The sequence below is a fragment of the Triticum aestivum genome, chromosome 3A, assembly GCF_018294505.1.
Source record: "Triticum aestivum cultivar Chinese Spring chromosome 3A, IWGSC CS RefSeq v2.1, whole genome shotgun sequence".
In the NCBI taxonomy this organism is placed as follows: domain Eukaryota; kingdom Viridiplantae; phylum Streptophyta; class Magnoliopsida; order Poales; family Poaceae; genus Triticum; species Triticum aestivum.
The window spans coordinates 731,175,270-731,190,848 of NC_057800.1; the positions used below are offsets into that span (position 1 = coordinate 731,175,270).

Sequence of the window (15,579 nt, forward strand, 5' to 3'; positions counted from 1 at the left end):
GGTAAGATTTGATTATAAGTGAAGTAATATTACGGCCTACACCAGAAGAGAGAAGTAGCCCCGTAAAATTACGGTGTGTTTTTTTTGTTAGTAAGGTTGCGTGGTTAGACGAGATAAAAGGGAGCAAAAATCGGGATCAGGAGGCATTCCTGACTTTGTAGTAGGATAAAAGCTCCGTTCCAAAATTGTTGGTATTATTAATAGATCTATTAATAATCATATGAGACTGAGTACACCGGATTTGTTGCAAGAATGAAAGGCCTCCTTCGTTTTGGTTTGTTTTGCATGTCCGAAATCTCGTGATTTGTTTACTTTGTCTCAGAGCGATCTGCATATATATAATATTGCAATCATAGCATATATGATTCATTCATAATGGCTGATCCTCGGCAGGAGAGAGTGTGCAGACTATGTAAATACCCGATACAAATATGTGCTCGTGGTCTTCCGTTCTCCGAATTTTCGTTCAGAGTACCGAGACAATTCAGATGCACGATGGTAAGTTTTATACCGACTCTGATTTTACACCGACTGTGATTTTTTGTAATGTTTTGTACAAATGGATAGGTGATACCTTGCACTCTAGGAGAAAGGTTGACTCGATTTTGGAGAAGTGAGTTGAAATTGCAGATAGAGCCAACATATGAATGGTACGAGTTTGATGTTCTACAGCGTGGATCGAAATACATCCTCGCCGGAGAAAAGGAGATGTTTGCTAGTATATACAAAATCAACAAGGGCGACACGCTGCATTTGAACGGTTGTTCACTTGTGCACGAACACCTGGTTTTTGGCCATTTACGCCGACTGTCAGGCGATATCGCAGTGCCAAGATGTACAATAGGTCAGTTCTGTTATTGTAGGTATCCATCGTATGATGAAATATATCTGACACATTTTATATTCTGTTATGCAGATGAGTACGAGGCGGAACAACGAATTGTGTAGGATGGAGTTATCTACACATCAAAATCGATGCCCCCTCGTGGATGTTAGTTAATTATCGAGTATGGTTTAGGGTGTACCTGAACATGGGGCTAGTTTGTAATAAAAAAAGAGTTGTCAGCAGTTGAATTAGGGAGTTTGTTATTTTTTAATGGAACCAAGGCTCGTGAAAAAAAATGTCTGACTGGTTCAAAGGTGAGACATATATGATTAGAGAGTATTATTACGCGACATCAGAGTAATCGGCCGCACCACAAAAGCATAATAAAATAGGTTTACAACCATGGCAAAATGATGTAGTATTACAATTGACAAAGACATGTAAAATTGAATAATAGAGTCGGACTGGTTTTATTCCCCATGTTTAAAAGCAATGCAAGACATTAGAATAAATTTCTGAATAAAATACAGATCAATTTAAAGATGATTCGATGCCCTATCTCTAGAAGTGAATGGAGCTGGAATTTAATTCTACCAGAGTAGTAAGTATGGATGAGTTTTGGCTGTATATAAAAAAGTCTGACCCGCAAAAAGAAAGTGCAGGTAAATTTTGACCATCATAATCAGTAGGCCGAGGATATTAAATCGCTTCTTATTTCCAAAGTAGCTATATCTTTTTTGAAAGAATATGTAAATAAATAAATTTGCTCTATCTCGTAAAAAAGGAATAAATAGTTCTCTGAACGCGATGTACGTTTAGAAGCCGGCACGGCACGTTGTAAACTTGCCTTGGCATCGAGGTAATTTTTTTTGCTAACCGTACAGGAGCTAGGTAAGCTCACGTTGCCGTGATTTTCTGATCTGATCCGAGCGGTTTCAACTGTGGAAAAAAGTCTGCAAACTGCTCGCAGTCTCCACGGCGAACAACACGAAGTGAAAGGCGGCGTGGTGACAGGGGGCTTTGCGCGCCGGTAGGTCACCTCCGGTGCTCGTTGTGAGTGTTTATCTCCCCGTTTTTTGCATCAGGCTTTACTGGTGGTCATGGGGCAGGCCCGGCGGCTGCCCTGGGTATTGGCGAGCGCTGTGGACGGTGGTCGCGGCAGAGCAGTTGCGGTGATCGCCGCGGTGCTGCAATGGGTGATCGCGGCCGGGTTGCACTGTGTGAACATTAACTGCATCAGGGTTAATTTTTCATGGGTACGTGAGTGCATTGGAGGAGACGGGCAACCTCAATGGTACTGCTTATGTTTGTCTTTTTGGTGTGCTCGGTGTTTGTAGATTCTTGCATGTAACGCTCTATATATAATTTGGTTTTCCTTCTAAACATTCTCCAATTAATGCACTGTAACCTCCTTCCGTCGATTTTTAGCAGACTGAGGATACGTTGATTGCTTGTTGATGTGGTCTGCATCTCCTCCCAGCAGGACGGACCGCAACCAGGCCTTCGCCGCTGGGGCTCTTCAGTATCGGGCCCTCTCCGTAAATTTGCAAGAGTAGGTGTCCGATTATTCTCGAAATATGGGTAGATGGAGTGAGGAATTTTAGTTACCTGAATTTCATCATACAGAAGGTAACGAGAGCAAGCCTGTGCATGGACTAGTTGATATGCAATGCTGAATGTCATCATACAAAATGAATCAACTCACTTCAACCATTTAGTTAAATCTATTATGTTTCCCTATGTTTGTTTTAGAACATTCATATTCAAAAAAATGCAGTGCTAAATCTGCAGCGCATACTGGTGTATAAATCCACAATTGGTATATAACACTAATATATCCTGTAGTTATGGACTTACAGTTTGTATTATCTAAATAGCATAGATATGATTTGTCCTGTTTCAAAAATCTTGAACCAACATCCCTAATTTGTGGTAACAGTAATAACAACATACATGTCTTCGGAGCATCTAATTTATATTTATTTTTATATGCACAGAGCGATGAAGTTTAAGGACAATACCAGTAAGTTAGATGTCCCTACAAACAATGTTAGGGCTGCAGATGAGCAACAACCTACTAATGCTGCTGCTGGCGCAGCTACCTCTGCTGCTAATCCGCCTGCCGTTTCTTCCTCTCCCCCTCGTCGTGAAAACCTTCGGAGGCCGTCAAAAGCTCACGCTGTTCCAAAAAAGAATATTCCGGGAAAGAGAAAGGATAGGGCAGCCACACCGAGCGATGATGATTTTGTTGACCCGCCAGCCCGTGTGAGCAAGGCCTCTAAACCTGACAAAAGGAAGTCCAAAAAGGTAAAATGTTGTGAGGTGTTGTTGTTTGTGCTATGTTAACATTTGTCTTATGTTCCTGTAATCTTTGAATGATGTTGTCACGTGCCGCTGGTTGTAGAACCTTATTTTGTTGTTATTTTCTTCTGTCATGATCAGGGTAATATTAATAGTTCTAAAAAGATATGCCCGAACTATAAGTGTGCTCCCAACCAAGTTTTAGTGGCCAAGAAAAGTTTGTCTGGACCTGTGAAAGCTAAACTCAGAGAATATGACTTTGGAATATTCTTGGACTTGAAATTGAGAAGTATTGAGAATACCAAGTTGTTGATGTTCCTCATGGATAGGCTGGATCCCAATACGCTTACCTTGCGCATTACAGATAATAAGCACTTGAAAATTACTAGGCACTCCATCGAATGCGTTCTTGGGTTGCCAGATAGGGGTACAAACATAGTTGTAACCGGTAAAGACATCCAAAAGAAAGCATTATGTGAACTGAAGATGAAGCTTGGTGTCGATCAAAGTGAAGATGTCAAGGTGCAAGATTTGATTGCACAGATTGTGAAAGATGAAGAGGGTGATGAATTCACGATCAGGTGCTTCGTGATGATCCTCCTGAACAAGTTACTCTTGCCAGGGACTTTTGATTACATCACAGGAAAGGAGGCTGCAATGACGGAGGACATCACTAAGCTGTGCTCGGTAAATTGGGCTAAATTAATCTTTGATGACATTGTGAATGCCTATAAATCATCGCACTCAAAGAAGACCGGAACCACCAACCCCTCTATTCATGGCTGTGTGTTGTTCCTAGTTGTGAGTATCACATCCTTTCTTCACACTCAACCATCAAAAACCAATGTTGTGAATGCATACCCTCTTGGTAGTGAAGTTGTGACTGTGCTAATGTATGTGATTTTATAGGTATATTATTTGGATAATTTGTTGGGAAAGCCTTCTACCAATCCCATCGTCACACCTCGGATAAATAACATTACGAGGGAGGAAATGTTGAGGCTCATCGACCAAGATAAGATAGTGCTTGACAGGGTTGGAACATTTGATGCTTTGCCGGTAAGTTGCTCAACTATTTCATTCTGCAATGCATTTCTTTGATCACATCTTCACACATGTGTTTTTCTATTTTATGGTGTTCTACTAGTTGAGGAGTCAGGTGGGCACTTGCAACATGGAGGGTGCGGCCCCTACAACTGGTGGCACTCCTCCAAGTGGTTCAGATATCCCGTATCGGTCACATTCTTCTCCTCCTGCATGTATTGTTAGCATGCATCGTCACCTCGCAGGTTGCTTTGATGATTTGTGTGAGCCACAACAGGTTGCAGCCATGTCGGCATTGCGAAGGTGCGATGACGACATCCAAAGGCTGGTGCTCAACATATGTGATCGACTGATGACGACAGTTGAGGAAATCAAGTGCATTGTGAAGGATTCTCGATCGAACCCACCACCACCACCACCAAGCCCCAAGGCTGCTTCGACTGCTGCTCAATTTCCCCTGTCAGGTGCGGGAGAAGATTCAAACTTGCATGATGAGAGGCAGCAACCATGTCCCACAACTGGTGTTGATAACTCTGTAAATGTGATGCTTAATGAGGGCCGCAACAATGTTTTTGATACAAGTGACCTTAGTTACACTCAGATTCTTATGGCTGCTGGGGTTCCAAAATCTCAACAAGGTGCCACAAACTATGGTATTGTGGCCATTGTCAATATATTTATCTATCCTTTTTCTATGTTTTTTAAACGGGTGGCCTTATCACACAGGTGCAATTTTGGATGGAGTATTTGGCAGTCAGTGGAATTCATAGTGTATCTACAATGATCCCGATCACGAAGTTCTAACAAATGGCGTGTGCAAAACTTGCTATGATAATGGTATATGTTCTTCTTCATAAGGCGTCTGTTTGTATGTTTCATGCAGTTTTAACCACTTTGTCTTCCTTATAGGTGACATGGGCAACTTAGATGACGAAGGGGTCACCGCTGAAGAGCCTATGGATTCTTCCACTAGTGCTGACGAAGGTGATCTTGTGCACCTTACATCAGGTACAAGCAATTTTTTGACATTGCCACACTCTGTTTACATAAAAAATGGACTCCACACAATGGTACCTCGAACTCCATGGGCAGATACCGACGAGGAGGAAACTGAGCCCAGTAACGAAGTCATTTCATCCAAGAGTGGTCATACAAATGTTGGTATGGATCATGTGCATGATCTATAGTCAAGTGGACTCCGAGCTCCTTTTTATGATGAGACACCCAAACAACAGCATGAGACATTGGCCACATCTGCTGGTGGAACTACAAGCTTGACAGATTTGTGGGAGTCGTCGAAAAAACTTCCTGATGCCGAGGTAGAGTAGTTTTATGCTATAGATTCAAGTAGAATTCCGAAAGTTATGTATGGTTTGCATGTCACGTTACGTGCTTTTGCCTTTTTGCACTGTCAGCATTTACCTCCTATTGTCTTCGACAAGACACCAGATCACGCAATTGGGCCGGGGGCCGAATTTGCAAATGTAACTGAAAATGCGATGCAACCGCGAAAAGAGTCTCATCAGTTTCGAGATACTGCGATGAAAAAGACGGTTGGTCAGCACGAAGTACATTGGTGCATTTATGGAGACAACAAAATTCTTCACAAAATTAGGCGTTGAAGGTTTGTTGTTAAATGTTGTGCCTTTTTATTTTTGCACTTTCAGCATGTAGTTCCCCCTACGTTTGATGAGACACCGGTGCGCCTACGTCTAGAAAACTCGGCACAAGTGAGGGAGTAGACTGCACAACATTCAGAAGTTAGTAACAAAATGGCATTGATTTAATGTTCTAAACTGTTTTTTGTTGAAAGTTTTATGTTTTCTACAATATGTTTGGCAGAAAGTAGGTGATTAATAAAGATTGTTTCTTGTTTCGTGGGCCGTTCAACTAGAATGACATTTGTCCACTAAAATGATGCCTTAATAAGTTTTATCCTCCTTATATGTAGCTCATATCTATTCGACCGGAAAACATGTCGACGGCGAGAAAAACGCAGAGCAATGTTAATGGTTATCGAGATGTTTTCTTTGGAAGCCGACCGCCAATAATTAGGAGGAGACCCAAGCAATCAAGAAACGAACCACGTTCAGTTTTCAAGTTCCGACTAAACTTAATAGATTGTTCTATCGATATTCGCAATGCCGCAAGAGTTCGTAAGATAGTCATATCCGACGAAAGTTTGAAGAAGTAAGTATTTGAATCGGCCTTTGCTTGTTATATTATAGAAATTGTTTGTTGTTCAACATTAATGTCATGCATTGCCTGAAGGAAATATGCCCTAGAGGCAATAATAATGTTATTATTTTATTTCCTTATATCATGATAAATGTTTATTATTCATGCTAGAATTGTATTATCCGGAAACATAATACTTGTGTGAATACATAGACAAACTAAACGTCACTAGTATGCCTCTACTTGACTAGCTCATTAATCAAAGATGGTTATGTTTCCTAACCATAGACATGTGTTGTCATTTGATTAACAGGATCACATTATTAGGAAAATGATGTGATTGACATGACCCATTCCATTAGCTTAGCACCCGATCGTTTAGTATGTTGCTATTGCTTTCTTCATGACTTATACATGTTCCTATGACTATGAGATTATGCAACTCCCGTTTATCGGAGGAACACTTTGTGTGCTACCAAACGTCACAACGTAACTGGGTGATTATAAAGGTACTCTACAGGTGTCTCCAAAGGTATATGTTGGGTTGGCGTATTTCGAGATTAGGATTTGTCACTCCGATTGTCGGAGAGGTATCTCTGGGCCCTCTCGGTAATACACATCACCTAAGCCTTGCAAGCAATGCACCTAATGAGTTAGTTGCGAGATGATGTATTACGGAACGAGTAAAGAGACTTGCCGGCAACGAGATTGAACTAGGTATTGAGATACCGACGATCGAGTCTCGGGCAAGTAACATACCGATGACAAAAGGAACAACGTATGTTGTTATGCGGTCTGACCAATAAAAGATCTTCGAGAATATGTAGGAGCCAATATGAGCATCCAGGTTCCGCTATTGGTTATTGATCGGAGACGTGTCTCGGTCATGTCTACATTGTTCTCGAACCCGTAGGGTCCGCACGCTTAAGATTTCGATGATAGTTATGTTATGAGTTTATTAGTTTTGATGTACCGAAGTTAGTTCGGAGTCCCGGATATGATCACGGACATAACAAGGAGTCTCGAAATGGTCGATACATAAAGATTGATATATTGGACGACTATATTCGGACACCGGAAGTGTTCCGGGGAAGTTTCGGATAAAACCGGAGTACCGGGGGGTTACCGGAACCCCCCGGGGGTTAATGGGCCTCATGGGCCTAAAGTGGAGAAGAGGAGGGGCAGCTAGGGCAGGCCGCGCGCCCCCTCTCCCCCTAGTCCGAATTGGACAAGGAGGGAGGGGCGGCGCCCCCCCCCCCTTTCCTTTCTCTCCTCTCTCCCTTCCTCCCCCCTCTTCTACTTGGACAAGGAAAAGGGGGGAGTCCTACTCCCGGTAGGAGTAGGACTCCTCCCTGGCGCGCCTCATCATGGCCGGCCGCCCCTCCCCCTTGCTCCTTTATATACGGGGCAGGGGGGCACCTCTTGACACAAGAATTGATCCTTGAGATCTCTTAGCCGTGTGCGGTGCCCCCCTCTACCATAATCCTCGATAATATTGTAGCGGTGCTTAGGCGAAGCCCTGCGACGGTAGAACATCAAGATCGTCACCACGTCGTCGTGCTGACGGAACTCTTCCCTGACACTTTGCTGGATCGGAGTCCGGGGATCGTCATCGAGCTGAACGTGTGCTAGAACTCGGAGGTGCCGTAGTTTCGGTGCTTGATCGGTCGGGCCGTGAAGACATACGACTACATCAACCGCGTTGTTATAACGCTTCCGCTTTCGGTCTATGAGGGTACGTGGACAACACTCTCCCCTCTCGTTGCTATACATCACCATGATCTTGTGTGTGCGTAGCAATTTTTTTGAAATTACTACGTTCCCCAACAGTGGCATCCGAGCCTAGGTTTTATATGTTGATGTTATATGCACGAGTAGAACACAAGTGAGTTGTGGGCGTTATAAGTCATACTGCTTACCAGCATGTCATACTTTGGTTCGGCGGTATTGTTGGATGAAGCGGCCCGGACTGACATTACGCGTACGCTTACGCGAGACTGGTTCTACCGACGTGCTTTGCACACAGGTGGTTGGCGGGTGTCAGTTTCTCCAACTTTAGTTGAATCGAGTGTGGCTACGCCCGGTCCTTGCGAAGGTTAAAACAGCACCAACTTGACAAACTATCGTTGTGGTTTCGATGCGTAGGTAAGATTGGTTCTTGCTTAAGCCCATAGCAGCCACGTAAAACTTGCAACAAACAAAGTAGAGGACGTCTAACTTGTTTTTGCAGGGCATGTTGTGATGTGATATGGTCAAGACATGATGCTAAATTTTATTGTATGAGATGATCATGTTTTGTAACCGAGTTATCGGCAACTTGCAGGAGCCATATGGTTGTCGCTTTATTGTATGCAATGCAATCGCGCTATAATGCTCTACTTTATCACTAAGCGGTAGAGATAGTCATGGAAGCATAAGATTGGCGAGACGACAACGATGCAACGATGGTGATCAAGGTGTTGCGCCGGTGACGATGGTGATCATGACAGTACTTTAGAGATGCAGATCACAAGTACAAGATGATGATGGCCATATCATATCACTTATATTGATTGCATGTGATGTTTATCTTTTATGCATCTTATCTTGCTTTGATTGACGGTAGCATTATAAGATGATCTCTCAGTAATTATCATGCAGTGTTCTCCCTGAGTATGCACCATTGCCAAAGTTCGTCGTGCCCAGACACCACGTGATGATCGGGTGTGATAAGCTCTACGTCCATCTACAACGGGTGCAAGCCAGTTTTTGCACATGCAGAATACTCAGGTTAAACTTGACGAGCCTAGCATATGCAGATATGGCCTCGGAACACTGAGACCGAAAGGTCGAGCGTGAATCATATAGTAGATATGATCAACATAGCAATGTTCACCATTGAAAACTACTCCATTTCACGTGATGATCGGTTATGGTTTAGTTGATTTGGATCACGTAATCACTTAGAAGATTAGAGGGATGTCTTTCTAAGTGGGAGTTCTTAAGTAATAGGATTAATTGAACTTAAATTTATCATGAACTTAGTACCTGATAGTATCTTGCTTGTTTATGTTTGATTGTAGATAGATGGCCCATGCTGTTGTTCCGTTGAATTTTAATCCATTCCTTGAGAAAGCAAAATTGAAAGATGATGGTAGCAATTACACGGATTGGGTCCGTAACTTGAGGATTATCCTCATTGCTGCACAGAAGAATTACGTCCTGGAAGCACCGCTGGGTGCCAGGCCTGCTGCTGGAGCAACACCAGATGTTATGAACGTCTGGCAGAGCAAAGCTGATGACTACTCGATAGTTCAGTGTGCCATGCTTTACGGCTTAGAATCGGGACTTCAACGACATTTTGAACATCATGGAGCATATGAGATGTTCCAGGAGTTGAAGTTAATATTTCAAGCAAATGCCCAGATTGAGAGATATGAAGTCTCCAATAAGTTCTATAGCTGCAAGATGGAGGAGAACAGTTCTGTCAGTGAGCATATACTCAAAATGTCTGGGTATAATAATCACTTGATTCAATTGGGAGTTAATCTTCCAGATGATTGCGTCATTGACAGAATTCCAATCACTGCCACCTAGCTACAAGAGCTTCGTGATGAATTATAATACGCAAGGGATGAATAAGACTATTCCCGAGCTCTTCGCAATGCTGAAAGCTACGGAGGTAGAAATCAAGAAGGAGCATCAAGTGTTGATGGTTAACAAGACCACTGGTTTCAAGAAAAAGGGCAAAGGGAAGAAGAAGGGGAACTTCAAAAAGAACAGCAAGCAAGTTGCTGCTCAAGAGAAGAAACCCAAATCTGGACCTAAGCCTGAAACTGAGTGCTTCTACTGCAAGCAGACTGGTCACTGGAAGCGGAACTGCCCGAATTATTTGGCGGATAAGAAGGATGGCAAGGTGAACAAAGGTATATGTGATATACATGTTATTGATGTGTACCTTACTAGAGCTCGCAGTAGCACCTGGGTATTGGATACTGGTTCTATTGCTAATATTTGCAACTCGAAACAGGGACTACGGATTAAGCGAACACTGGCGAAGGACGAGGTGACGATGCGCGTGGGAAATGGTTCCAAAGTTGATGTGGTCGCGGTCGGCACGCTACCTCTACATCTACCATCGGGATTATTATTAGACCTAAATAATTTTTATTTGGTGCCAGCGTTGAGCATGAACATTATATCTGGATCTTGTTTAATGCGAGACGGTTATTCATTTAAATCAGAGAATAATGATTGTTCTATTTATATGAGTAATATCTTTTATGGTTATGCACCCTTGAAGAATGGTCTATTTTTGATGAATCTCGATAGTAGTGATACACATATTCATAATGTTAAAACCAAAAGATGTAGAGTTGATAATGATAGTGCAACTTATTTGTGGCACTGCCGTTTAGGTCATATCGGTATAAAATGCATGAAGAAACTCCATACTGATGGACTTTTGGAATCACTTGATTATGAATCACTTGGTACTTGCGAACCGTGCCTCATGGGCAAGATGACTAAAGCACCGTTCTCCGTTACTGTGGAGAGAGCAACAGATTTGTTGGAAATCATACATACAGATGTATGTGGTGCAATGAATGTTGAAGCTCGTGGCGGATATCGTTATTTTCTCACCTTCACAGATGATTTAAGCAGATATGGGTATATCTACTTAACGAAACATAAGTCTGAAACATTTGAAAAGTTCAAAGAATTTCAGAGTGAAGTTGAAAATCATCGTAACAAGAAAATAAAGTTTCTACAATCTGATCGTGGAGAAGAATATTTGAGTTACGAGTTTGGTCTACATTTGAAACAATGCGGAATAGTTTCGCAACTCACGCCACCCGGAACACCACAACGTAATGGTGTGTCCGAACGTCATAATCGTACTTTACTTGATATGGTGCGATCTATGATGTCTCTTATAGATTTACCGCTATCGTTTTGGGGTTATGCTTTAGAGACGGCCGCATTCACGTTAAATAGGGCACCAACAAAATTCGTTGAGACGACGCCTTATGAACTATGGTTTGGCAAGAAACCAAAGTTGTCGTTTCTGAAAGTTTGGGCTGCGATGCTTATGTGAAAAAACTTCAACCTGATAAGCTCGAACCCAAATCGGAGAAATGTGTCTTCATAGGATACCCAAAGGAGACTGTTAGGTACACCTTCTATCACAGATCCGAAGGCAAGACATTTTTCGCTAAGAATGGATCCTTTCTAGAGAAGGAGTTTCTCTCGAAAGAAGTGAGTGGGAGGAAAGTATAACTTGATGAGGTAATTGTACCTGCTCCCTTATTGGAAAGTAGTACAGCACAGAAACCGGTTTCTGTGACACCTACACCAATTAGTGAGGAAGCTAATGATAATGATCATGAAACTTCAGAACAAGTTACTACTGAACCTCGTAGATCAACCAGAGTAAGATCCGCACCAGAGTGGTACGGTAATCCTATTCTGGAAGTCATGCTACTAGATCATGATGAACCTACGAACTATGAAGAAGCGATGGTGAGCCCAGATTCCACAAAATGGCTTGAAGCCATGAAATCTGAGATGGGATCCATGTATGAGAACAAAGTGTGGACTTTGGTTGACTTGCCCAATGATTGGCAAGAAATTGAGAATAAATGGATCTTCAAGAAGAAGACTGACGCTGACGGTAATGTTACTGTCTACAAAGATCGACTTGTGGCAAAAGGTTTTTGACAAGTTCAAGGGATTGACTACGATGAGACCTTCTCACCCGTAGCGATGCTTAAGTCTGTCCGAATCATGTTAGCAATTGCCGCATTTTATAATTATGAAATTGGGCAGATGGATGTCAAAACTGCATTCCTGAATGGATTTCTGGAAGAAGAGTTGTATATGATGCAGCCGGAAGGTTTTGTCGATCCAAAGGGAGCTAACAAAGTGTGCAAGCTCCAGCGATCCATTTATGGACTGGTGCAAGCCTCTCGGAGTTGGAATAAACGCTTTGATAGTGTGATCAAAGCATTTGGTTTTGTACAGACTTTTGGAGAAGCCTGTATTTACAAGAAAGTGAGTGGGAGCTCTGTAGCATTTCTGATATTATATGTAGATGACATATTACTAATCGGAAATGATATAGAATTTCTGGATAGCATAAAGGGATACTTGAATAAGAGTTTTTCAATGAAAGACCTCTGTGAAGCTGCTTACATATTGGGCATTAAGATCTATCGAGATAGATCAAGACGCTTAATTGGACTTTCACAAAGCACATACCTTGACAAAGTTTTGAAGAAGTTCAAAATGGATCAAGCAAAGAAAGGATTCTTGCCTGTGTTACAAGGTGTGAAATTGAGTAAGACTCAATGCCCGACCAATGCAGAAGATAGAGAGAAAATGAAAGATGTTCCCTATGCTTCAGCCATAGGCTCTATCATGTATGCAATGCTATGTACCAGACCTGATGTGTGTCTTGCTATAAGTCTAGTAGGGAGGTACCAAAGTAATCCAGGAGTGGATCACTGGATAGCGGTCAAGAACATCCTGAAATACCTGAAAAGGACTAAGGATATGTTTCTTGTATATGGAGGTGACAAAGAGCTCATCGTAAATGGTTACGTTGATGCAAGCTTTGACACTAATCCGGACGATTCTAAATCGCAAACCGGATACGTGTTTACATTAAACGGTGGAGCTGTCAGTTGGTGCAGTTCTAAACAAAGCGTTGTGGCCGGATCTACATGTGAAGTGGAGTACATAGCTGCTTCGGAAGCATCAAACGAAGGAGTCTGGATGAAGGAGTTCATATCCGATCTAGGTGTCATACCTAGTGCATCGGGTCCAATGAAAATCTTTTGTGACAATACTGGTGCAATTGCCTTGGCAAAGGAATCCAGATTTCACAAGAGAACCAAGCACATCAAGAGACGCTTCAATTCCATCCGGGATCTAGTCCAGATGGGAGACATAGAGATTTGCAAGATACATACGGATCTGAATGTTGCATACCCGTTGACTAAGCCTCTTCCACGAGCAAAACATGATCAGCACCAAAGCTCCATGGGTGTTAGAATCATTACTGTGTAATGTAGATTATTGACTCTAGTGCAAGTGGGAGACTGAAGGAAATATGCCCTAGAGGCAATAATAATGTTATTATTTTATTTCCTTATATCATGATAAATGTTTATTATTCATGCTAGAATTGTATTATCCGGAAACATAATACTTGTGTGAATACATAGACAAAATAAACGTCACCAGTATGCCTCTACTTGACTAGCTCATTAATCAAAGATGGTTATGTTTCCTAACCATAGACATGTGTTGTCCTTTGATTAACGGGATCACATTATTAGGAGAATGATGTGATTGACATGACCCATTCCATTAGCTTAGCACCCGATCGTTTAGTATGTTGCTATTGCTTTCTTCATGACTTATACATGTTCCTATGACTATGAGATTATGCAACTCCCGTTTACCGGAGGAACACTTTGTGTGCTACCAAACGTCACAACGTAACTGGGTGATTATAAAGGTACTCTACAGGTGTCTCCAAAGGTATATGTTGGGTTGGTGTATTTCGAGATTAGAATTTGTCACTCCGATTGTCGGAGAGGTATCTCTGGGCCCTCTCGGTAATACACATCACCTAAGCATTGCAAGTAATGCAACTAATGAGTTAATTGCGAGATGATGTATTACGGAACGAGTAAAGAGACTTGCCGGCAACGAGATTGAACTAGGTATTGAGATACCAACGATCGAATCTCGGGCAAGTAACATACCGATGACAAAAGGAACAACGCATGTTGTTATGCGGTCTGACCGATAAAAGATCTTCGTAGAATATGTAGGAGCCAATATGAGCATCCAGGTTCCGCTATTGGTTATTGACCGGAGACGTGTCACGGTCATGTCTACATTGTTCTCGAACCCGTAGGGTCCGCACGCTTAAGGTTTCGATGATAGTTATGTTATGAGTTTATTAGTTTTGATGTATCGAAGTTAGTTCGGAGTCCCGGATATGATCACGGACATAACGAGGAGTCTCGAAATGGTCGAGACATAAAGATTGATATATTGGACGACTATATTCGGACATCGGAAGTGTTCCGGGGAAGTTTCGGATAAAACCGGAGTACCGGGGGGTTACCGGAACCCCCGGGGGGGGGGGTTAATGGGCCTCATGGGCCTAAAGTGGAGAATAGGAGGGGCAGCTAGGGCAGGCCGCGCGCCCCCTCTCCCCCTAGTCCGAATTGGACAAGGAGGGAGGGGTGGCGCCCCCCTTTCCTTTCTCTCCTCTCTCCCTTCCTTCCCCTTCTCCTACTTGGACAAGGAAAAGGAGGGAGTCCTACTCCCGGTAGGAGTAGGACTCCTCCCTGGCGCGCCTCATCATGGCCGGCCGCCCCTCCCCCTTGCTCCTTTATATACAGGGGCAGGGGGGCACCTCTTGACACAACAATTGATCCTTGAGATCTCTTAGCCGTGTGTGGTGCCCCCCTCCACCATAATCCTCGATAATATTGTAGCGGTGCTTAGGCGAAGCCCTGCGACGGTAGAACATCAAGATCGTCACCACGCCGTCGTGCTGACGGAACTCTTCCCCGACACTTTGCTGGATCGGAGTTCGGGGATCATCATCGAGCTGAACGTGTGCTAGAACTCGAAGGTGCCGTAGTTCCGGTGCTTGATCGGTCGGGCCGTGAAGACGTACGACTACATCAACCGCGTTGTTATAACACTTCCGCTTTCGGTCTACGAGGGTACGTGGACAACACTCTCCCCTCTCGTTGCTATGCATCACCATGATCTTGTGTGTGCGTAGTAAATTTTTTGAAATTACTACGTTCCCCAACATTGCCAGGGTAAATCTTATATCCAATGCCTCTCTTGACGTGTCCATGATTGGCGAGGATTTGGCTGATTGTTTTAGGGATAATGAAACGACCTTGGTAGAGATCATGAATATTTTCACCGAATGTGTTCGACATGATGAGAAGCTACACCCAACCCAGTGGAAGGGTCATACGCTTTTTCTAAGTTGGACTCTTGGGGTATGTTAGCTAGCCTCACCCTCTACCAACAACACATACTTTTGATTTCATCTTCCGACTCCTATGTGTATTATGCTTTTCATCAGTCCATGTTGAACTGTGAAGAGCTCCACAGGGGTCAGGTGTATAATAGTGACAAAGCCGCTACTTTATTGGCTGAGCATCTCGATGGCATTGATCCTAAAGAGATTAATCAGGTTAGTATAT

The 15,579-nt window shown here is 42.9% G+C and overlaps 1 protein-coding gene across 1 annotated transcript; it reads left to right on the top strand.

The window, feature by feature from the left end:
- Positions 1–258: 258 nt before the first annotated feature.
- On the top strand, positions 259–6,102 carry LOC123059530 (uncharacterized). The gene is made up of 12 exons (XM_044482073.1): positions 259–498; positions 568–844; positions 917–1,856; positions 1,936–2,378; positions 2,824–3,133; positions 3,269–3,928; positions 4,037–4,186; positions 4,275–4,809; positions 4,898–5,008; positions 5,081–5,179; positions 5,264–5,490; positions 5,587–6,102. Exons 4-9 carry the CDS (start codon positions 2,284–2,286, stop codon positions 4,939–4,941), a joined length of 1,794 nt encoding a protein of 597 aa, XP_044338008.1. The 5' UTR covers positions 259–498; positions 568–844; positions 917–1,856; positions 1,936–2,283; the 3' UTR covers positions 4,942–5,008; positions 5,081–5,179; positions 5,264–5,490; positions 5,587–6,102.
- Positions 6,103–15,579: the final 9,477 nt, after the last annotated feature.

Coding starts and splice junctions, on each gene's coding strand:
- LOC123059530 (XM_044482073.1), top strand. CDS start 2,284: ATGTGGTCTGCATCTCCTCCCAGCAGGACGGACCGCAACCAGGCCTTC. Junction 2,379..2,823: donor CTCTCCGTAAATTTGCAAGA/GTAGGTGTCCGA, acceptor TTATATGCACAG/AGCGATGAAGTTTAAGGACA. Junction 3,929..4,036: donor GCTGTGTGTTGTTCCTAGTT/GTGAGTATCACA, acceptor GTGATTTTATAG/GTATATTATTTGGATAATTT.